Below are 22,451 nucleotides of genomic sequence, written 5' to 3' on the forward strand. Positions count from 1 at the left end.
GTACAGTATATAGTAAAAATTTGTCGAATAAAGAATTACTCCCCTCAGTCCCCGATTAATTGTCACTCTTTTTCATTTCGATCTGTCCTTCAATAATTGTCACAATTTATTTTTACCGTAAATGTTTCACTCACATTTTATTATAAAATTAATATAAAAAAGTGGGTCTCACATTCCACTAACTTTTTCAACCAACTTTTCTTTACATTTCTTATAACACGTGCCCGGTCAAAGCGTGACAATTAATCGGGGACGGAAGGAGTATTATATTTGAGTTATTGCAATATTATTTCAATTCAATCTTTTATTTTAGAGCATCTACAATAGGAAAGACTTCCCTATGGACTAGCACTAGTACTTCCCAAAAACACCTTCTGCCACGTCACTAGGACATCCCACCCCACTGCCACATCACTAGGACTTCCCACTGCATAATAGTGGATTAGCCGACGCCCTAGCCAATAAAATAAATTGAAAAAATACGATTAATTCATTTTAATTGTTGGTGTCTATCAAATTTACAAAAAATAAAGTGCAATGAGTTGTAAATATTGAGTATAAATAAAAAAGAAAAAAAAATTAAAAATGGGACTCTCCTACCTCTTGTCCGTCGCCTGCCCACAATAGCAGACGTCCGCCTTATTCGACGGACGACCTCTCGTCTTCCTGGGACGTCCGTCACCCGCTCGCCGCCTACAATAGTGGACTAGCACACAGACTAGCGGCTAGTCGGTGCGCTAGTCCGCTATTGTGGATGCTCTTAGAGACAGACTAGTCTGCTATTGTGGATGTTCTTAGATAATGCTCTTAGAGGCGGGCTAGTCCGCTTTTGTGGATACTCTTAGAGCATCACCAAGGGGAAAAGGTATATTGAGAAGGTATATTTCTCATTTACCTTCTCAAAAAGTTTATTGTACCTTCTTAAAAAGTAATGAACTCCAAGGAAAGAAGGTAAATTAAATAAGCAAATAAAATAACTAACTTTATACATTTTCTATTAAGAATAGGTAAAGATACTTTCTCAAAATAAAAGAATGTATAATACCCGCTCAAATACCCTTTCTATTAGAACATGAAATTATATGAAGAAGAGGTAAATATGGTAGTTATTTCTTTTTACCTCTCCATTTATCCTCTCCAGATGCTTTTAGAGAACGTAGGAATAAAGGGCTGTAAACTGGGCCCCCATAAACGTGGACAACACTTCTGCCTACTGTGTACACCTCGCCGCATACGATCCGCTCTCCAAATCTAAACCCAACAAAACTGAACCATCATCTGCCGGAGTTTGACCAATCAATCTCCTTTTCCGATATCCCAAAATGAGCTCCGCCGCCGCGGCGACCTACACCACAATCCCGATCTCCGGCATCGACGTCATTTTCCGATCGACGCAGAACCTCTCCGCCTCCCTCTCCCGCTGCCGCCCCTGGCCGGAGTTCCTCGCCACCGTCTCCGCCCTAGACATCCCCCCATCCCTCTCCGCCGCCTCCCTCCGGTTCCGCCGCAACGCCGCCTACTTCTCCCTCAACTACGCCATGATCGTGACCGCCTGCGCCGCCGTGTCGCTGATCACCACGCCGATCGCGCTGATTCTGCTCGGTTTCGTGCTGTTCCTGTGGCTGATCCTCCACTTCTTCAGGGAGGATCCGCTGCTGGTTTGGGGGCGCCACGTCAGCGATTGGGCTGTGATTGCTGGCCTTGTGATGCTGTCGATTTTGGCTCTGTATATCACCGGGCCGCTGCGTAATCTGTCTATTGGAATTATCGTGGGGCTGCTGATCGCCGTCGTCCATGGCGTGTTGAGGAATCCGGAAGGGCTTTTTCTCGACGAGAACGACGCCGTTTCCACCGGTTTGATCGCGTCTCACTCTACGAATCGGAGTGGTGGAGCTTCGTTTACTCCACCTGTGTGAATAAGAATCGAATCTTCTGTTTTTTCAAAATTTTTTCTGAATTGATTTTTTTGTGTTTGTCTGGTGTGATTCTTTGAAAGAAATTGGTGAGGTTAATTTTGTGTTTTTGTATTCTGGTAAATTATTATTGATTAGAACAAAGCATTATTTGGTGCCAATTGAGGTTTTGATAACTCATCATCAATTCTCAAAACCCTAAATCTGGATTCCAGTTGATTGTCTCTTTGGGAAATGTAAAAAATACATCTTGATAACACCATGCTAATCATATATTCTTCATAAATCCAATTAATAATTTCGGAACAATGGCGGATTCAGGTAGAGTTAGAGGTAGACATGACCGACCTATGATTGGTCTATGAAGACAGATAAATTTCATTAAATTCAATTTCTAGAGTATTCGTAAATTCTAATGTACAACAACTCTTTTAACCTGAATTTTCTTCTGTCAATTTTTGTCAGCCAATTTTGGCAATGACTTTCTTCATTGTTTCCTAATGTATAACAACTCTCTTAATTCAAATGGTCGAAGTTCACTTTCATTTTACTTTCGTTAATTTTTGCTAGCCAATATTAGGGATGACCTTTTTCGCTATTTTTAATCACACGACTTTCATTTTCTGCACACATCATTATCTTTTGGCTACCAAAAAAAGTAGTTTCGTGAAAATTCAATCACTCTTTCTAGTAGATTGCAACAATTAAATTAAATTAAATCTGTGCCCTTACATAAAAAGCTATTCAATTTCCCTCGAAAGGGACATGTTTTACGTTAAACAAATTGATTTTGTTTAGTGGAGTAAGTAAAAGTACATTTTTCATTATAAAATTTGAGATTTTTATTAACGGGGATACAAAATATACTACTCCATATTAGAAGATTAATCATAGTTTTTAATGACCATCTTCTTTCAGAATTCTATGCACAAATAATCAGAAGATTAATCAATAGTTATAATTTAATTAAACTCTAATTATTAATTAGCATTATGGGCATCCGCAACGCGTCCCGTTAGGGTCTCTATCTCGTCTCGGAGAAACGAGACGGCAGCGAGACAGCTTGCGGGCTCTGTCTCGTCCCCAGCCAGTCCCCATCCCGTCTCGTAACTCGTCTCAGAGAGACACTCGGCGAGCTGTCTCGCTACTCGCGTTGGCGACGTGGCGAGCTGCGGTTCGTCCGTGACGCCCACTCGTCGGCCTGCGAGTGGGTGTCGTTTATTTACGTTGAAAATGTATTTCTTATTGTTTTTTTAAAAAATTCAGAAAAAATTCACAAAATAAAAAAAAATCACAAAATTATACTAGCCGTTTATAGCCGTTTTTTACAATTTTTTTTTTTTAATTTTTTAAGCCCCCAATCACTTCTATAAATATCAAATCATTCTCACAAATTAATCCACAAAAAAAACTCTCTATTTTCACTCAAACACTCTACATTCTTCATCTCAAAGCATTATTCTTCTCCCAATTTAATCCATTCATGGATCCATTTGAGCAAATGCGTCGAATAATGGAAGAATCGCTAGCAGAAGATCGACGTCGGGAGGAGGAGGAAGCCGCGGCGCCTCAAAGGCGATCCCGGACTTACATCCATCGTAACCGGGAGGAAGCCTCCGCAAGGTTGGTACGCGACTACTTTTGTGACAACCCGGTATGGGGAGAGATCTACTTCCGTCGCCGTTTTCGCATGCGAAAACAGCTATTTATGCACATCGCAAATACATTGGCAGTCTGGGAAGAGTTCTTCCAAGAAGGGTTCGGCGTCGTTGGCCGTCCTAGTCACACGACACTGCAGAAATGTACTACAGCAATCCGTCAGCTTGCTACTGGACAAACGACGGATGTGTTCGACAAATACCTGCACATTGGGGAAAGCACTGGGAATGTGTTTGATAAACTTCTGCAAAGACGTCTGGGCAGCCTTCACCGACGAATTTCTCCGGAAACAAAGCACGGGAGATTGTCAGTTTCTATTCCGACTTCACGAAGAAGTGCACGGATTCCCCGGGATGCTTGACAGCATCGATTGCATGCATTGGCAATGGAAGAATTGCCCTGTGGCGTGGAGGAGGTCATACACAAGCGACCACAAAGGCACCCACCCCACCGTTATACTCGAGGCCATTGCCGACTACCGGCTATGGATTTGGCATGCGTATTTCGGGGTCCCCAGATCGAACAACGACGTCAACGTGCTCAACCAATCCGACCTCTTCACCAAAGTTTTGAATGGTAAAGCGCCGACCATCAACTTCATCGCTAACAACCAGCAGTATAAAATGGGGTACTATCTTGCCGACGACATCTATCCGAAGTGGCCAACCTTCGTGAAGACGTTCAACAGGCCGGTGAACGAAAAACTGGCTCCTTTTGCGCAGAAGCAAGAGGCTGCTCGCAAGGATGTGGAGAGAGCGTTCGGGGTTCTCCAAGCTCGCTTCAACATAATCAAAGCCCCGACTCGTACGTGGTTTATGGAGAATATGGTCGACATCATATATACGTACATAATTTTGCACAACATGATTGTCGCCGACGAAGGACCTGAGGCGGGAAATTGGTTCGACCCTGAAACCCCGGGAAGCTCTACTGCAAGTAGTCCGTCTCGCAGTGGAATGCATCCGTCTGTGCAAGATCGGTTGTCTATTCGGGCAAGGACACGTGATTCTACCGTCCACGCCCAACTCCAAGATGATCTAATGGAGCACATTTGGGCAAACTTTGGCAACCACGGAAGAAATTAAATTATGTATTTTTAATATTTTTTTAGGATTTTAATTATGTGTTTTTTAAATTTTTTTAGAATTTGAAATTGTAATTTTATTTTATTTAATGAAGTGTGTTTTTATTAATTGAATTTGTTGGAAATAAAATAAAAAATGAAATTGAATGAATAGTTAAGGGATGAGATGATTAAGAGACGGATAAGAGATGAAGGGTTGCAGGTCCTGTCTCTTAGGTTAAGAGATGGAGTGAAAAATACAGTGGGGCCCATGAATAATTAAGAGATGAGACGGTTAAGAGACGGTTAAGAGACAGCGTTGCAGATGATCTAGCTCTATAGGGGGGCCCCACTCAACACAAAATTGCATTCAACAATTGAATTGAAGTTCAAAACCAACGCCAACGGTATTCCACTTAATTTCATACAAACCCCACATTTAATTAATTGCCAATTTACCAAAATTTAAAACACCAATCATCTAACAATGAAAATTAAGACACGTCATTTGATTTATTATTAGTATTTCAAAAACCAAGCCACACAATTAAATATTGATGTAAAATAGAATTCAGATGGAATCCTCATAAATAATTAATTACTAGTACTACATTAATAAAATAAAATTAAAAAGTAACTCTGGAAAATATTGATCCTGTCAGATGTATTAATATTAAATATAGAAAATAGTCAGGTCATGAGGTGGGGTGGGCCCAAGCCCACGTTGATTCCACCGAATTCATTTTCCAACTGTTTTTTTATTCTTGATTTTTTATTACTATTAAGAATATGAGGATTAAAATTTGCTGATCTAAATCCATCGATCTCCGCATCTAGGGTTTCCATTTCTCCCCCAAAAATTATTTTCAACCTTTTTTTTATTTATGGAGACCAAACCCAAGGTACGCTGTTAATCACACTTTCCTTCCTCCAGTTTCGTTTTCGCCCCATGAATTGTTTGTTTCTAGTTTCGGAATTCACTTCTGCTTGAGTCAATCATTGCAATCAATATTCCGTTTGGGGAATGAATCATTGATTCGAGGTCTTGGATAATCCCGTGAGCTGGAATCATGGTCTGTTGTTCTCGATCTTGATCTGGATCATCACTTGGGAGTCTCGTACTTGAGTGATGATGCTTGCAGGCTGTGATTAGGCGATTTTGCTATATATGGAGAACGATTCTTTGGTTCGTGAATTAGTAGAGGATAATGAGGGAATTGCGACTGATTTGATTTCGGATAAACTGGGGAGTGCGAGTGAATCTAAGGTTCAAGCTAATGGTTCTCATGGAGTGGGAAATAGCGATAGGGATGAGTTGAATCTTAAGGGAGCTGATGTGGAGCTGAAGCCTGACGTGTCGACTCCGACTCCTACGAGGAAAGGGTTTGGATTGAAGAAATGGAGGAGGATCAAGAGAGATGCTAACAGAGATGGGGATAGTGGAACTGATGCTGTGGCTGTGGTGGCGCAGGACTCTCCTCGTGAGGTATCTTCTAACCCTAGCAAACGGGCGCAGAAGAGCGAGGGCTCTGTTTCTTCCACGAATGCTGTGGTTAGGAATTTCGATGGTTCTGCTCTGCTTGATGAGTCGAGTTTGGGGCTGAGTCCATCGTTTGCAGCTGGAACTGATTCTGAGAATAGTGAGGATCGGAGTAGCAAGTCCTCTACTGCAGCTAGTGCTCCAAGGATGAGGTATGAGATACCGGTGATTGGGGGATTTCCACGCGACAAGAGCAAGATAAGTAGTTACAATGGGAAGAATTTGACGTATGCTGTGCAGTATGGCCAGCATGGAAAAGGTCGGATTGAGGCCAGCAAGAAGGCTAGGGGAGAACGGGTCAAAACCGAGAAAGAAAACTCTCACTCCAGCGTGGAATCTGACTCGCGGAGCTCCAATTTTGTGTTTATGCAGGGAGCCTTCTCTTTGAATAATGGGAGACGGAGTGAAGGTATAAATGAGTATGATGGACAAAATGGTGACGAAGTTCAGGGAATTGGGAAGCAAGTAAACGATGGAAGTCTAAGTGGATATGACAATGATAGTGGGAGGGGAGGGTTTGAGGACTTGTCACCTGAAGAAGGAAATGAGAATCATGGTCCCATGAGAGATACGGATCCGCTATCTGAATCTATGCGCACACTCCAATCTGCACAAGAAGCACTAGAAGCAGGTTTGCATTCTTTTCAATCACCCTGATAAATGATAATTAATTTTTGCAAGTTTTTCGAATCATATGTGTTGAAAAAAGGTAAACTTTGTGCGATTCGTATTATTGTTCTTTTCTGATGAGTTGTTATGGTGTATTATGATGCAGAGGTGCTTAAGTTTAAGGAAATTGGAAATGATGTATCAGTAGATGGTCCTGTTTCAGATTTATGCAATGAGTTCCTAGATGTAGAGCAAAAACTTCAAGAAACAAGGGACGAGGGCTCACAAAGCTTTTTGCAATCACAAAGAGGAATTAATGATGTTGTATCAGAGCTGGAAGACCTGTTCAAGCAGAAGGTTGAAGCTGAACTAGAGTATTTGGTACTATCAAGAACGGTACAAAAGATGAGGGTTGCTGCTGTTGATCAAATTACTGTATTAGAAGAACAAAAGGCTCCGAGTTCAGTGCAGACGCAGGTACTCGACCAGCTCGGAGATGCTGAACACAAGGCTGCGTCGCTTAAGAAACAGGCTGACAAGTTGGAGAACTTTTGCGAAGAAATTGCAAGTGCGGACGAAATATTGAAGCTGCAGAAGGGGGCGTTTAAGTACGGTTCTTGTTTCGTGATGCAACTAGTTTTGTTGTTCGTCATCTTGGGCGTATTTATACTCCAATTTTCGGGAGATTATGTGGAGGTTGTTCCCACCTAGTTCTAGTTCTAGTTCTAGAGCTCTTGACTTCCCGCCTTTTTTTTACTGGTGATGGCTACATCTTTTTCTTCCAGAAGTAGTTGTGCAGATCAATCCCTTGAGTAAGCTCTCTTCCTATAAAGAATTTCAATGTGTATTGCCTCTGATTTTGCAGCCCTTTCTTTCTTTCTTTCTTTCTTTCTTTTTGTTTCTTCACTTTTTATGTAATAAAGGTTATCCCCTTATACAAATTCAGGATATGAAGATGTTGTTGATTGTTGATGAGAATGAATTTGTTAATATGCTCAGCGAGTTTTGTGATGTATGTCAAATAGTAATAGTAAAAAACTGCAGTGTCGATTCTTTTGATTCACTACGAAAGAAGCATTGGCGACATCCAACTTTTCCGATGAGTTGTCCGTCCTTATGCAACATACGAAGTGGATTTGTGAAGTTTATGTCGACCAAATACTTGATCATTAAAAAGAGCCAAGGCTTTCAGAGAGAGTTGTTGAATCGCTTTGCCGGCATCCTCTACTACTTCCTACATTTTAATACCTATATTTGATCACATTTCAACTAAAAATGTAGTATAACTTTTGGCTGTCTACAACAACTGAGAGAAATAGCGGTCAATCGGTAAAAGAAAATGTTAAACTTGGGAGAAGGTTCGAAACATTGACAAATGGTTGAGTGACCTAGTATTTGGATAAGGTATTGCCTAAGTTATACTAAAAGTCAATTGACACATTAATCCTTTAAAATTTTAAAATGTTGAAGCCTGACTGCTTACATAAAACAATACTCCAAGGTATTAGATTTAAATATGTAACACAATTGAACTGAATTTACATTAACTTTTAATTTTCTTTTTGTTGGAATTTGAAATTGAAATTCTAATTTCCTTTTTTCAGGCGTGTGAAGCCTTAAATATTCTTAGTTCCTGCTTGCCAAGCCTATCACAATTATAATTTAACTTAAAATCTGATTGAAATACCAATTACAAGACTGGATCATGACTCATGACACATACATAAATTTTCGATTTAATTCTATCCTAAACACATGCTAAAAGAAAAAAAAAACTACCAAGTCTTGTATCTTAAAGTCTTGTGGGAGCCCAGGACTCTGAACGTTTTTTCAAATAATGGAATTTGATGTGTCACATTAACTATAACGTGTTTTCAAATAAATGGCGAAAATCGTGGAAAGATAAAATAGGAAGCTGACACACTTGCTGCATTCAGCTATAGGCCAAGGGTGAAAACAATGGTCTCGAAATCATCATGTCGACTAATTTCCAGAGAAATCACAGACTAAATGTAAATACATGGAACGGTTGACATAATCTGAAATACTCATTTCAGGCGCAGAGAAAAGATCATGAAAGATTAAGAATGTCAATAGTTAAACGTTAGCAACAACCAACTACAGTATGCCATATTCCTCAAGGAAAAAAGTTCCCATTCTGTTCATATGAATTCTTCTTCGTTGTCAATTAGAAAGATCTCAGCAACTTCTCAGTCATTTCTCTACAAACAAAATAACAAACGAGGGAGGGAGGGAGAGAGGAAAATGAGGACCTGGAGAATTGATTCCCTCGAATGCAGACATCCCAAGTAACCAACAGTAAAGCCTGCTAGCCTTGCATTTGTTGGGATGACTTGTACTCCAACATTTCAGCTTTGTATCTTTCCTTGTCTCGTAAACCCTTCTCCTGGTATACCTGATATCACCGTAGGGTTAAGCACTTATTTGCAAGATACAATTGTGTCATTTTATCTCAGCATTTCAGATTCAAGAGTATAAGTCCCAGGATTAGTACTATATTTCTATTTTCTATGCATGTGTGTGTATGAGTTGGAACTGAGAGCTCCTATGAATGATCAAAGAAGCATTTTACATCCTACAGAAAACACAACGGTGAAGTTCCAGGTCAAGTGAATAGCACAATTCGAAAGCAGTTTTATCAAGGCCAGATGAGAGAGCGAATAGTACAATATTTATTTTGGGGGTGGGGGATGGGGTTACAATTGACAATAGGTTGTGCAAACAAGACAGCAAGAGTGAATATATATGGGTCCTGCTTTGTTTCACTACCCTTTACCTATTAATATCATTACTTACTACAGAGAAGGAGGAATTAAACCGACAAGACTTGAGAAAGTCATTGCACTAGTCCCTGGATATACAGAGATCTAGTAGCTATATTAAAGCCTAAGCCTTATCATCTTTGAGGTTTCCAGTTTCCACAACAAGGGGCCAAGGGCCACATAAAAACTTGCTTTGCAAAGGAAAGTAACTCAAACAAGAATTGGCTATTTACAACTATATTAGCAGCTATAATCTATTTTAAGCAGAAATCGGAAGATACAGCAAATAAGTTACCTAAACTGTCAAGAGTACTTTTATTTTACCTGTTTTTCAGCCTCCGTCAAATTGCTCCATAGATGCCCAATTTTTTTGCTGATAGCTCTTTCTTGTCCATGGTATGAAGGCCTCAGTATCTGGTATTGCTCTGCAAAAAAGAAGGTGTAACCGCTTCTATTTCGCTTGGGATGGGCTGGGTCTTTAACGGCTGTATGATTCTTTCTCCGGCTAAGGTGGACAGGATCGTCAGAAGTGCTACGACTTTGGTATGCATCCTGTTCCGGACATGAGTGATAAAGGACGCCTTTCAGAACTTCAGATCCCACCTTCATCGTAACTAAATATCCATCGTCAAATTTTCCGTCTATTGTTCCAGAGATTAAGCTTCCATCGCCCAAGTTAGAATTTGCTGCTAATCACATAATGCGATCCCATGTTAATATTTTCAAGAATAAGAAAGTCAAGTAACACGAAATAGACCACAATAATGCTATATATATAGCTGTATTGAATCCCCACCTGAGAGCTTCTCAGATGCAGCACCATCATCATCCCCATATGACAATGTTTGACCTATGTAACAGTTTTGGGCAGATTAAAAGCTACACACAGGAAAAACTCGAAGGCAAAAAAGAATAATACTATAATCAAGTTGTGAAGGTACCTGCTGCTATAACGGTTGGTTCTTCTTTCTGAAAATAATAAACCTGCTCAAAATGATAAAGCAACGAGAGATAGTACTTTCGCAAAACAAATGATGCACTTGTAATAGAAGTTGGGAAGTTGAAAGCAGCAATGATTTCCTTCCATCTGCGTTCTTTTATGACCTGCCACATGTATATATAATAGTTAGCAAACACATCAAAATAAACTTTTAAGTTATGGAAATAGTATAAGTGTAGAACTAGTAATCAGCTTCAGCCAATCAGTATGATCTCGCCAACTTTCCCAAGTTATTTTAGAGCATCCATTAAATACCACTATCTGCTGGCAGTCTGGCACTGCTGCTCATAATATAGTGTTGCCAAAAAATCAGCTAACCACTAATGGTTCACCAAATCCTCATTGTTCAACCGAAAAGCACCAGTCATCTCCTCTACAGAAAATCTGATGTAAAATTTAAACCCACATGCGAACGTCACAAGTCCCCTTATCCTTTCACTGAGCAAGAAAGGCAAGTCTACAGATTGAGTCATAGAATAATGATATATAAAGTTTAATATGTAAAAAGTGATCCCAATTCCCAACCTGTATGAATTTTCCCGAGTAAATAATCAGAAAAAGTTAGAGAAAGTTTAATGTCAAGTGCTATTCAAACTCTTATAACAAAAACTCAAAAAAAGATAACTCCTCATATCATGATTTTCATGATTTATAATGTTACTTTTAAACGGTGGGTATCTTTGAAACATTACAGTAACATTTATTGCAACAAACAGAAAAAATCTTAATTATGAAAGGTAAACGCACCATAAGCAGTCCTTTATTACAATCTAAAATGTACAATAAAAAAGATACAGACAGTAATGATTCGAAGAGTTAAGAAAGCATACTTTTTCAATACCACCTCGAGTGGTCACCTCTATAAAAAGTTGATGCAGATCTAAAGAACTCCCTCCCACAATAGGGACCCTAAACAGCGAAGGACAGAAGTTAACACAAGATAGTGAGTGATTTCTCAACAATTTTGCATGTGGTTGCAATGATCACCAAATTTGCGTCAACGGAATCACCATATTTTCTATTGTGACGAAGTCAGGTTTCAGATGCATACAATAGGAATATGCAGGTGAGAAACCAAAAGATTATGCTACTCTAAAAGCAGTAATTATAGCTACTATCATTACACAAAATACATAACAAGTCTCAGATATGAAACTTGATTCACATGGAATGGGACTGAAACAACTAATTTCACTTGAACTAAAAGTCCGAACAATTGCCAATTGATCCAATCCTATGTCATAAGCAACTTCATACTCCCAGCATCATGAACTTGCTCATGGAGCAAAAAATTATTTTCTTCTTCCATGCTATAGTTAGATGTTAAAATAGTAGCCAAAGAGTGCAATGAAGATATACAATAGCGGAGTATCTAGATTTCCCTAAGATGTTTTTCTGTAAAGGAGCATAATTATGAATAGCCAAAACAGAATTCATAATTTCATTAGAGAGGCAAATCATAGTACAATAGGTACAACATTTCCCTGAATCACAATAGGGCATATCATATCGTATGATATAACCTCTGACCTCTCCTGCAAGTTTAAAATTCAAAATTCATTTTCACGGAAATACCTCCCAAACAAGAAATTTTTACTCTAAAACCTCATTCTCTATGTAAAAATCAACTCAAAGGTAACATAATGTGTTCCTCAAAGTAAATTGGATTATAAACATATCAGCAGTCACTATAACTATCAATACAATGGTTCAGTACATAGGTTTATCCAATATTACTAAAAGATACTAGTACTCTTCCACAAATTATTTTTCCTAACCACAGCACGAGAAAGGGCATCGCGAGTACTCTTTTCAAACAACAAAACCAGAAATAAAAAACCCCTACTAAATCCTACCTCCTAAAAAAAGTTGAATATATCAAATCAAAAGCACAAATCAGCTCAAAATCAGGTCTACCAACACTCCAACACCGCCAAAACAACATGCACAAGCAAATTATGCAGGTCGAAACAAACTATTCAAAAAAGTGTAACTAGAACATTATCGCAGCTTCAAAAAGAAATTGAGCGGGGTGGAGCAGGAGAGATACCGGAAGTTGGTGCCGTAGAAGGCGTGAAAAGCGCGAAGCTTGTCCAGGAAAAAATCAGGATTTTGAATAATCTGTTGATATTGAGCTTCGGGTTTGGGATAGGAACTGTATATTGTCATAGGAGCTTCCGAAGATGGGCCGTTTGACATTTTATTAATTTGGGAGAGCAAACAATTATAGTTCAGATAAATAGCATTTTAATCATTTCTAATGTTAACGCTTACAGATTGATCATAATTATTACACTACTATTGAATTACATTTGGGTGTTTGCACTCTACCTCTAAAACTAAAACCCTTCCATTTCTAACCCCCTTTTCATTATTCAACGCCGGTCGATTTTTTTTAATTATTTACATATTAAATACTCCTTCAATAAATTTCATTCATTTTATTTTTGTTTTTTTTAATTATTTACATATTAAATACTCCTTCAATGAATTTCATTCATTTTATTTTTTGTTATTGTTAGTTTTATATAGTATAAGAGCACCCGCAACGCAATACACCCTCATGTATAAGGGCACCCGCAACGCTGCGCCGTTGCGGTTCCTATGCCGTTCCGGCGGAACGGTTCTGCGGCGGCACGCGTTGCGGGGTGCGTTCCGTCGCCGTTCCGTGCAGTCGCCATTCCTATGCCGTGCCGCGTTCCGTTCCGGAGGAACGCGGAACGGAACGTTCCGCCACGCGCCGAGGCGACGTGGCGGCCTCCCATTCGACGCGTGAAGCCCACTCGCTGCCCCGCGAGTGGGCTTCGTCCGGTGACGCAATAATTCATTTTTTTAAAAAAAATTCGAATTTAATAAAAAAAATTTTTTGCAACGGTAATGAGACCGTTTTTTTATATCCGTTTTTTATTTTTTTAAATTTTTATTTTATTTATTTACTCTATAAATACTCCTATTTCATACTCATTTCAATCACAAACACACATCTATTCCTCTCTATTTCCACCCCAATTTTCATCTCAAATCAACTATATTTTCCTTCTCCCAAATTTAATCAAACTAATGGATCCTTATGAACAAATGCGTCAAATATTGGAACAATCACTTGAAGAAGATCTAATTGAGCACATTTGGGCAAATTTTGGCGGATGAAATTATTAAAATTGTGTACTTTTATTTTTTTAGGATTTTAATTGTGTGCTTTTTATTTTTTTATGTTTAAGTTGTAATTTTTTTTAATGTTGTGTGTTTTTTAATAAAGTGTGTTTGTTTTTTAAAGTGTGTTTATTTAAATTGAATTGAGTTGGAAATAAAAAAAAAATGAAATTGAATGAATAGTAATTTAAGGAACGGTTAAAGAACGGAGGGTTGCAGGTTCCGTTCCTTAGTTAAGGAATGGAGTAAAAAAGTACAGTGGTGCCCTCAAATAGTGGTTTAAGAAACAGTATAGGAACAGCGTTCTGGATGGCCTAAGAGCATCCATGATGCAGCTGTCCCAAACGGCTGCATTGCAACACTAAAAATGTGGGGGCATTTCAACCTCGTACGACTGAAAGCCCGGTCGTCTGACCAGCACGAGTAGATTTCATTCGTATTTTTATCGTAACTTTTAATACTCTAATTTCATCTGTGAATATAGTCATTTCCTACTCATTATTTTGAATTACTTCGCTCTTCTTACACAATCTCTTTTTATCTTTCTTTAGATTTATTGGAAATGGATCCAAGTACTCAAACAGCTTTTCCGATCGAGTGACTCTGCCTTGAAAATATGATTGTAGAGCTTGAAAAATTAGGACTTCATTAGATTTCATTTTTGAAATTGTTATTTATATTGTAGTTATTAATCCATACGGAGTATTTTTTAAGTAATATGAAGAAGTTTTTCTTTTTTAAAAAGAAAATTCTCAAATTGAATTGTGACTTAAAATGAGGCTGAAATGAAACTAAATGGATTATATTACAAGTGTTGTAACTAAAATGAAAAATGTTGATATGATAGCTAAAAAGTTGTGGCATAAGTGTGGATGCCCTAAGAGCATATCAGTGGGACGGATGTCCCGGCGGACATCCCAACGGACTTCCCATAAACACCTCATGTCACGTCATAAGGACGTCTCACTGCACTGCCACGTCATAAGGACATCTCACTGCTTAATGGCGGACATCCCCAACGACATCCCGACGGACATCCACAATAATAAAAATTCACAAATTAAACAATTTACGGAATTAAAATTTCGACACGAATATAGAGAAAATGCAACCACTTTATTTAAAACAAAAAACATATATAATTATTAAAAAAATACATAGTTAAAAAAAATAACCTCAAGCTTCGACAAATGCGGCCCCAGTCTCACTCCTCGTCGTCCCCGCCGCCAGTCCAGTCGTGCCCGTGGCCGGTCCCGGCGTCACTCACGGGCAGGGATGGCATCCACAAGTCGCACCGCATACTGTCGATGACATCCTTCAGCATCAACTTGTATAAGGGGTCAGTCGTTGCATACCACTTCTCCATGGTGTGTATCAGGTAGGGATGTCAATGTAACCCGAACCCGTGGGCCGGCCCGAATAACCCGATAAAAATACAGGGTTAGGGTTGTAATTTCGCAGCCCGAATTTAAAATCGGGCCATTCGGGCTGACCCGTTCTGGTTGTCGGGTTAGGCGGGCTGACCCGTTCGGGTTACGGGTCGGCCCGTCGGGTTAAAGGTTTCTGCACATCGAGCAGTTTTTGTAACGGTCATAACTTTCTCTACAAAGCTCCGATTGAGGCGTGCAATATATCCACGCGAAGCTCTTTCGAAGACGAAGAGAATGATATGTATTAGAGGTTTATCAGACATCAAAATCGCGAGAAACATTGACTCAAACAAGGCTGTTGCACATCCACATATTTTGTGTACATTTTCTAATCAATTTTCTATCATTTCTCAACAAACATGTAAACATACCAAAATATAGAAATATAATCAAAATCATCCAAGACAACCCTCTAAAACCATGCAAAATCCAAATACGTCAACCGACTATATAAGATCACAAAAAAAATCACCATGTGGTTCATGGATTCATAGATACGCGTATATAAAAGCTTTCTTTTAGTATATTTCCAATATAATAGTGCAAAGTGTTTTGACGCCGCTTCGTCATTAAATTATGCGTATTTTGATGATTCTTAAAACAAAGATAAATTATTATTTGACTTATTTACAGCTGGAATAAATTAAATTTGACCAATTATAATTCAAGAAAACTTAGAGTTACTCCAATTAGCTAGCATCTTGATAATTCACTCTTTAACAATTCAAAATATTTTTGTTACATCTATGATGCACCTCTCACGTTATGAAAATTTTATTTAATTTTCTACGAATTGATTTATGTTTGAATTTTGAAACAAAGTGTTGATTTATGTTTTAAATACATAAACATAAACATACTATTGATAGATATTTTGTAAATAATTATGTAATGAATAAGTTATTTAAATTTAAATAACTTAATCTTTTTTAAAAATATTAAAGAAAATTAAAAATATGTATTTTATTGTTGAATGATTAATTAAAAATATGTATATAATTAAAGAAAATTTAAAATACGTATTATTTTTTGAAAATATTAAAAGAATAAAAAATACGCATTGGCCCGAATAACCTGGTGGGTTAGCCCGAAACCCGAAGGGTTAGGGTTAGGGTCAAACTTTTATAATCAGAAAAAATCATAACCCGAATAGCCCGTACCCGAATGGCCCGACAACCCGAACGGGTTGGCCCGAACCCGAACGGGTTGGCCCGATTGACATCCCTAGTATCAGGGTCTCATGCTGCTGTATGCGGGCGAGTGAGGGGAGCTCGGGATCGATCTGGGAAGGAGCTGCCGATTGGACCTCGGGGGACCCGCTGGCGCTTCCCCTAGCCATCGACATCGCGGTCTTTTGCCCAACCGAGCGACGGCGGCGGGAAGACGATTGCGAGGTCGGGAACTCTGCCTCGGCGTCAGGGAGTTCGTGGGAACCGGCACTGCTGCTGGACTCCCCAGAGGCGTTGATCTTCGTTCGCTTCGGCCAGTTAGCTTCAACACCCGAACTAAACTTGGCGGAAGTCTGCACCGCAAGATAGACCTCCTAATATTTGAATTCCCCGAAACCCAATTCACTGTCGGGGAACTGCTGGTGAAACAGAAGCTTCACATCATCGGCGGACATGCCGCTGGTTGAAGTGCAGAGGTTGTTTTGGTGGATGCCGGCAAATCGGTTGAGCTACCTCCTCAGCCGCTCCCACTGTTTCCGGCATTGCTCTCCATCGTGAGGCTTCCCACCTGGCGGTTTGAATTGGAGGTAGCTTTGGCTAATGCGCCACCACATTCTGTCGATATGCTGGTTAGCCCCGACGTAGGGATCCTCGACTACACTGATCCAGGCCTTCGCTAGCGCGACGCACTCCCCTATGCTCCAGATGGTCTTCTTTCTCCCGCCGACTTCCTCCCCTTCCTCCTCAGCCCCCGCCCCACCCTCGTTCCCCGCACGCGATGACGAGGCAGTGCCCTTGCTCTTGCCCTTCCCTCTCCCTTGCTTCGGCGTCCTCCCTGCCGCCGGTGGCATCTCAGTGGGAGACTCCCTGACCGGAGATAGCCACAACTCCTTAAAAGAGAACAGTCTCAATGCCGGTGAACTGAGTCTCCAAAGGAGTACTCTGGGGGAGGGGGAATCACTAGACAATAAATCCATGTAGGGGCGATAGACATTGTCCCAAGGTGATTAGGGGACCCCCTGCCTGCTCCCCCCGCAGCGCAGGCATGCCCTGCATCATCCCGGGCATCATCATCCCGGGCATTTGGGGCATCCTCCCCGTCATCACGGCACTCATCCCGGGCATTTGGGGCATCATCCCACACCAAAGGGGGTACATAGTGTAGTACCCGGGCATCATCCCCAACATTTGGGGTTGGGGCATCATCGTCGCCATTCCGGGCATCACCCCGGACATCGGTGCACTTCCGCCGGCATTTCCCCCAACTCTAACGGGAAAAGTCGGCGTTTGTGACTCGCTCGTGGCGGGGGAATCACTATCGTGGTGCTCCATTTATCTTCAAAAAATTTGAGAGTAGAGAGAAAGAAATTCGTTAAAACAAGTGGTGCGAAGGAAATGAAGTTCAACGAGCCATATATAGAGTTTTTTTAAAAATTAAAAATCGGGACGTCCGTCGTGGCACCGCAATGGAGGACGTCCCAGGAATGCCGCTGAACTCCGGTGTCCGCAAAGCACGTCCGCGTTCTCCTCCCTGCTGCCTAAGGGCATTAGCAATGGGGCGCCCTAAGGCGCGCCCTATGCACCGCCACGTCATCTTTTTTATCCTCCTACCCTTCCACCTACAGTTGGGCGCCCTAAGGCGCGCCATATAGATTTTGCTATTGTTTAGTTAATTAATTTAAATGTTTTTCAAATATATAATGCAAACTAATTAAAAAACACAACGATTAAATAAGAACCGGCGAAGACTGCATTGATTAACAAAAGTTACACGATTCAAGTTGGGGTAGGGGGTATTTAAACAAATTTTACAAATGAAGGTGGGGTAGGGGTATTTAAATGTGAGTTTCGAGAGTGGAATCGTGAAATGAAATGTTACAAATGAAGGTGGGGTAGGGGGTATTTAAACAAATTTTTCGAATTTAGCATTAAAAAAAATCAAAAACCCGTGCCATTGGGCGCGCCATCGTCCGCGTCGCCCACAATGGCGCGGACGATGGCGCGCCCGATGGCCTATCGGGCGCGCTTCTACCGCGGACGAAGTATAAGGCGTGGGCTTAGGGCGTCGCATCGTCCGGGCACCCACAATGGTGCCCGATGGAGCGCCCGAGTACGATGTCACGCATCGGGCGCGCCTTCGGGCGCCCCATTGTGGATGCCCTAATGGCGGACGTCCCGCGCGGACTTCTGGCACGCAGGTCGAACGTCCGTCGGGACGGCCGCCGTTGCGGATGGTCTAAGAGAGTAAGATCTAATTTGTTTTTCATCTCATCCATGTTTATATCCGTAAATGGCTTATTCCCTGAAATTTGTGGTTAATAACTGAGTTGTTTCCGCTAAATTTTTTTGCTATATATTCTTACGTGTAGACTTTCAAGGCATAAGTGTTGTCCAAATCGATTTAAAGATAAAAAAATTGAATAAATGGAGTATATATTTATAATGTGTGGTGAAGAAAGAAAAGTAAAAGGAATACCGTGGATTTAACGCATCTGAGAAGCTCTTGTGGAGTCTGTGTAAGATCGAGGGAGGTTATAAATAAACTATCGAATTTAAATATCGGTATATAAGTACTCGTCGACAATCTGATGTACCAATTTATGCATAAAATACGTTTGTTTGAGTGTTTTCAAAGCCATTTCACCATTTGTTTCATGAAAAAAAAAAGACAGAATAATCATGTTATACAATAATTTTCTCAAATGAAAGGTGTGTTTGTCTGTTAGATTGCTTCAAATTGGAGTCACGGGTTGTATAAAGTAGTTATAATAAGCCAGAAAAAAATTTATTTGCATCAATAAAGTAAATGTACAACTTAATTGGGAATGCATTCGTAACGACCTAATATTTTACTATTATACCACTATTTTACAAGTAAAACGTATATCGGTTCCAAATGTCATATGACTATCTTAATTTGAATTTTCTAAAAGTTTAATTTTAGGGCATCAACATCGCGGCTGTGAATGACATCGATCGCTCAAATCAGCAATGCAGTGCGGTGTTGATGCATTGTGGGGGCGACCATGGTGCCCGTAACCAGTATGGCACCGATGTGTCCAGCCACTCCATTGTTGCCAGTGTCGGACCTACAATGGGGCCTGGGGATCCCATGGAACCCCCAACTTTAGTAACTATTACTCCCTCCGTTCCACAGTAATATAGTCATTTTGTCATTTTGGTACGTTCCATAGTAATAGAGTCATTTCCTTTTTTAGTAAAAGTCAACACACACCTACTTTATTCTCTCTTACTTTTTTTCTCTCTTCATCTCTCTACCTTTTTATTTTTCACTTTATTCTCCTTGTACTTAACTCACCTAACCCAATTTTTCTTAATCTCCGTGCCGAAAAAAGCGCCTCTATTACTATGGAACGGAGGGAGTACTATATACTATATACTACTCCTATTAGTTTCATGAATATAATTCTTCATCAGCTTAAGTGGCTGACTCCATGGTCTCCGTTTGGAGAGGTCAGGTTATGCTTAGTTTGTGCTTCCATTATCACAATACGCAAAGTAGGTGTTTTAGTCTGTGAAATTTATATTTTATTAATACTTCTCATCTTTACCAATATACAAGCTTTTAGTTTTAACTTATTGCAATAAAAAAATCTCTCTTATTTATTTCTCATTAAAATAAAAACAACATTATACTATTTTTTTTCTCTCTTACTTTATTAATTTTTTATTTAACTTAAAAAATAACACACATATAAAATCTAGTGAACAATACTTTTCATTTTATTAAATATACACAAACTTTTAGTTTTAACTTAGAGCATCCGCAATGGCGCCCGTCGGGGCGGAATTCCCACCGGCGTGCGGAAATTCGGTGGTTGACGTCCGCCATTGTACATACCGGGCGCGGATATGGAATTCTGAGGTGGACGTCGCAGTTCCGCGGAGTTTAGCGGAATTCCGCACGGAATTCCGTCCTGACGTCCGCCATTGCGTTGACTGTCACGGAATTCCGCACGGAATTCCCGTGTATTGCATTAAATATTTTTTTTATTTTCTATAAATACATCCCGTTGAACTTCATTTTATTCGCACCACTTGTTTTAACGAGTATCTCTCTCTCTAAATACCTTTCTTTCGAATCATCAATGGAGCACCACGATAGCGATTCTCCCGCCTCGAGCGAGTCACTGTCGCCGCATTTTCCCATCGGCGGGAGTACGCAATTTTCCCAGTCGATGTCCCAAATTCCGAGGATGCTGCCCCAATCTCAAATGTCATCGGGCAACTTTTATAGTTTTATTATTCGTACTCATTATTCATCTATATATCTTATAACTTCCTATCACCCGTATACAACTACTTACGGTGAGGATAAATATCGAAAAATACTCTATTATAGTTAATACTAGTAAATTGGGCCCCCAAGAATTGAAGTCCAGTTTCCGCCAGTGATTGTACCACGTTTGGGGTTGAAATGTGGTTTTTGGGTGGTGGAGCTAAGTGCAGAAAATTAAATAGTGTATAATTCTAATTATACATGTAAAAATGCATACACAGTTTCCAAGTGAATGTTGAAGTCTCCAACAAAGAAGCATCATCAAGTTGTTTGGAAACAAGGAAGAAGGTGGCGAAGGAAAGCGGAAGAAGATGGCCAGTGAAGGAAGATTCGGTAAGCAAAAGATCAAAAGGTGGCCACAAAGTATAACGAGCTTTCTTCGGTGATGAAGGAAAGTTGTTCAAGTACGAGGACATTGGGGATTCTAGAAAAGTCGGTGATGGAGGAGAATTTGCACTTTTCTCATCATCAGCCCATAATGACAAAAGTGGGCAAGAAGAAGGGAAGAGTTGCAACGGCTCCGAGCACCACTACTACTTAGCATTGATAATAGAAAGCCTAGTTATTTACGTGATTTAGATTGTTTCACAGGTGGATTAAGCAATCAAAAAAGAGAGTTTCAGTAGATGAATGGAAGAAGAAAAGACAAGCCGACAGATTGAGCAAAAGTAAATCAGAATGTATACACACAGTAGATATAGCTAGGGTTTGAAATTCAATTTCAAATTCAACCGAAGAAGCTGGGGTCGTAGCCATTGCTAGAGGTGGCGAGAACGTAGTAGGCGACGATGTGGCCGATGGATCCCCACGCCAGCACGTCGACGATGTTGAATCCAACAGGATCGTTCGATTTGAGGAGGCTGACGTACTCCTTGGCGCGGACGTCGCCGGCCTCGAAGTGCGAGATCCCGTTCTGCTCCGGCACCTGCTTCGCCACATTCTCCCTCTGGAAGTTGAAGAACACGAACCTGCCTAGGAACAGCGACAGCCCCGTGCTCAGGCTTATCACCAGCGACGGGTTCAGCTCCGCCTTCACCGCCAATCCAGCGCCACTGCGGCGGAAGGTGGCGGAGGCGGGCTTGGAGAGGAGGAGGGAGGAGGAGTCGGTGGCCTTGTTCAGTGGGCGGAGGCCTTGGAAGGTTGGGGCGGAGAACAAGGCGGAGGCCATTGCGATTGTGGTTGCGGTGGAGATTTGGATTTGGATTTGGAAGTGGTGGTGGGATTGGATTAATCAAAGATGAGGTTTATAAGGAGAAGCGGATTTCGTGAGGAGGTGAACGAATTGGAGCTGTGAAACGAAGATTTTGAATGCTGATATGGCGCTGCCTCATTGGTTGGGTCTGGATCACACATATTTGGTTCATTTTGTTCCTTATTGTTTTATTATTACAACTTATTATTTTCGTAGGCTAAATTTAACACCCAGGATCCGTGGTAGCGTGTCTGACTCCAGATCACAAGGTTGCGTGTTCGCTCACGTCGGGGGTTCAATCCCGATCCATATCTCTTTTTTATTTTTATTTATATTTATATTTATATTTTTGGAGAAATTTTATTATGAAATCGTACCCCTGTATAAAATCACTATGCTCAAGAAAATATCAATCCTACTCCTACATAACATGTGAAAAAGGTTTTAAAATGTGTATAAGTATAGTACTCCATGTTTCAATATTTTACATCAAAGAGAAACACATTACCTTAACAAGCACATTGTAACAAAGACATCGTTATATGTATGAGCCTTGGCCAAACACCAAAGCAAGACCTTGTGATGTTAAAGAACCTGATTTTGTGCTGTCGACCATACTTACTTCATACAGAGTGAGATT

General features: G+C 40.4%; 4 protein-coding genes across 5 annotated transcripts; 2 read left to right on the plus strand and 2 right to left on the minus strand.

Annotated features, from left to right (window-relative positions):
- The first annotated feature begins 535 nt into the window (after nt 1-535).
- Nucleotides 536-2,170, plus strand: LOC121754078 (PRA1 family protein G2-like). Its single transcript, XM_042149414.1, has one exon. The coding sequence runs from the start codon at nt 1,323-1,325 to the stop codon at nt 1,914-1,916; it is 594 nt and encodes a 197-aa protein (XP_042005348.1). The 5' UTR covers nt 536-1,322; the 3' UTR covers nt 1,917-2,170.
- Nucleotides 2,171-5,442: 3,272 nt separating this feature from the next.
- LOC121755814 (WPP domain-interacting protein 2-like) lies at nt 5,443-7,782 on the plus strand. The gene is made up of 2 exons (XM_042151213.1): nt 5,443-6,806; nt 6,951-7,782. Exons 1-2 carry the CDS (start codon nt 5,804-5,806, stop codon nt 7,493-7,495), a joined length of 1,548 nt encoding a protein of 515 aa, XP_042007147.1. The 5' UTR covers nt 5,443-5,803; the 3' UTR covers nt 7,496-7,782.
- A 1,058-nt stretch (nt 7,783-8,840) lies between these two features.
- Nucleotides 8,841-12,790, minus strand: LOC121756403 (high mobility group B protein 10-like). Of its 2 annotated transcripts, none has more exons than XM_042151949.1 (6): nt 12,618-12,790; nt 11,398-11,476; nt 10,509-10,671; nt 10,364-10,417; nt 9,892-10,256; nt 8,841-9,200 (listed from the first exon to the last, which is right to left on the minus strand). In XM_042151949.1, the coding sequence occupies exons 1-6, from the start codon at nt 12,764-12,766 to the stop codon at nt 9,114-9,116; spliced, it is 897 nt and encodes a 298-aa protein (XP_042007883.1). In that variant the 5' UTR covers nt 12,767-12,790; the 3' UTR covers nt 8,841-9,113. The 2 variants fall into 2 exon arrangements, with proteins under 2 accessions (XP_042007883.1, XP_042007884.1); XM_042151950.1 differs by having other exon boundaries at nt 9,892-10,253; nt 12,618-12,788.
- An 8,425-nt stretch (nt 12,791-21,215) lies between these two features.
- On the minus strand, nt 21,216-21,855 carry LOC121753829 (photosystem I reaction center subunit V, chloroplastic-like). The gene has a single exon (XM_042149088.1). The coding sequence runs from the start codon at nt 21,785-21,787 to the stop codon at nt 21,347-21,349; it is 441 nt and encodes a 146-aa protein (XP_042005022.1). The 5' UTR covers nt 21,788-21,855; the 3' UTR covers nt 21,216-21,346.
- Between the last annotated feature and the right edge of the window lie 596 nt (nt 21,856-22,451).

This window comes from Salvia splendens, chromosome 11, assembly GCF_004379255.2.
Source record: "Salvia splendens isolate huo1 chromosome 11, SspV2, whole genome shotgun sequence".
Taxonomy (NCBI): Eukaryota; Viridiplantae; Streptophyta; class Magnoliopsida; order Lamiales; family Lamiaceae; genus Salvia; species Salvia splendens.

Bases quoted from the DNA above. Each gene is read 5' to 3' on its own strand.
- LOC121754078 (XM_042149414.1), top strand. From the start codon at position 1,323: ATGAGCTCCGCCGCCGCGGCGACCTACACCACAATCCCGATCTCCGGC.
- LOC121755814 (XM_042151213.1), top strand. From the start codon at position 5,804: ATGGAGAACGATTCTTTGGTTCGTGAATTAGTAGAGGATAATGAGGGA. The intron at 6,807-6,950 runs GTTTGCATTCTT...ATTATGATGCAG, and splicing joins ACAAGAAGCACTAGAAGCAG to AGGTGCTTAAGTTTAAGGAA.
- LOC121756403 (XM_042151949.1), bottom strand. From the start codon at position 12,766: ATGTCAAACGGCCCATCTTCGGAAGCTCCTATGACAATATACAGTTCC. The intron at 10,672-11,397 runs GTATGCTTTCTT...TACATGTGGCAG, and splicing joins CTCGAGGTGGTATTGAAAAA to GTCATAAAAGAACGCAGATG. The intron at 10,418-10,508 runs GTACCTTCACAA...ACTGTTACATAG, and splicing joins ACCAACCGTTATAGCAGCAG to GTCAAACATTGTCATATGGG.
- LOC121753829 (XM_042149088.1), bottom strand. From the start codon at position 21,787: ATGGCCTCCGCCTTGTTCTCCGCCCCAACCTTCCAAGGCCTCCGCCCA.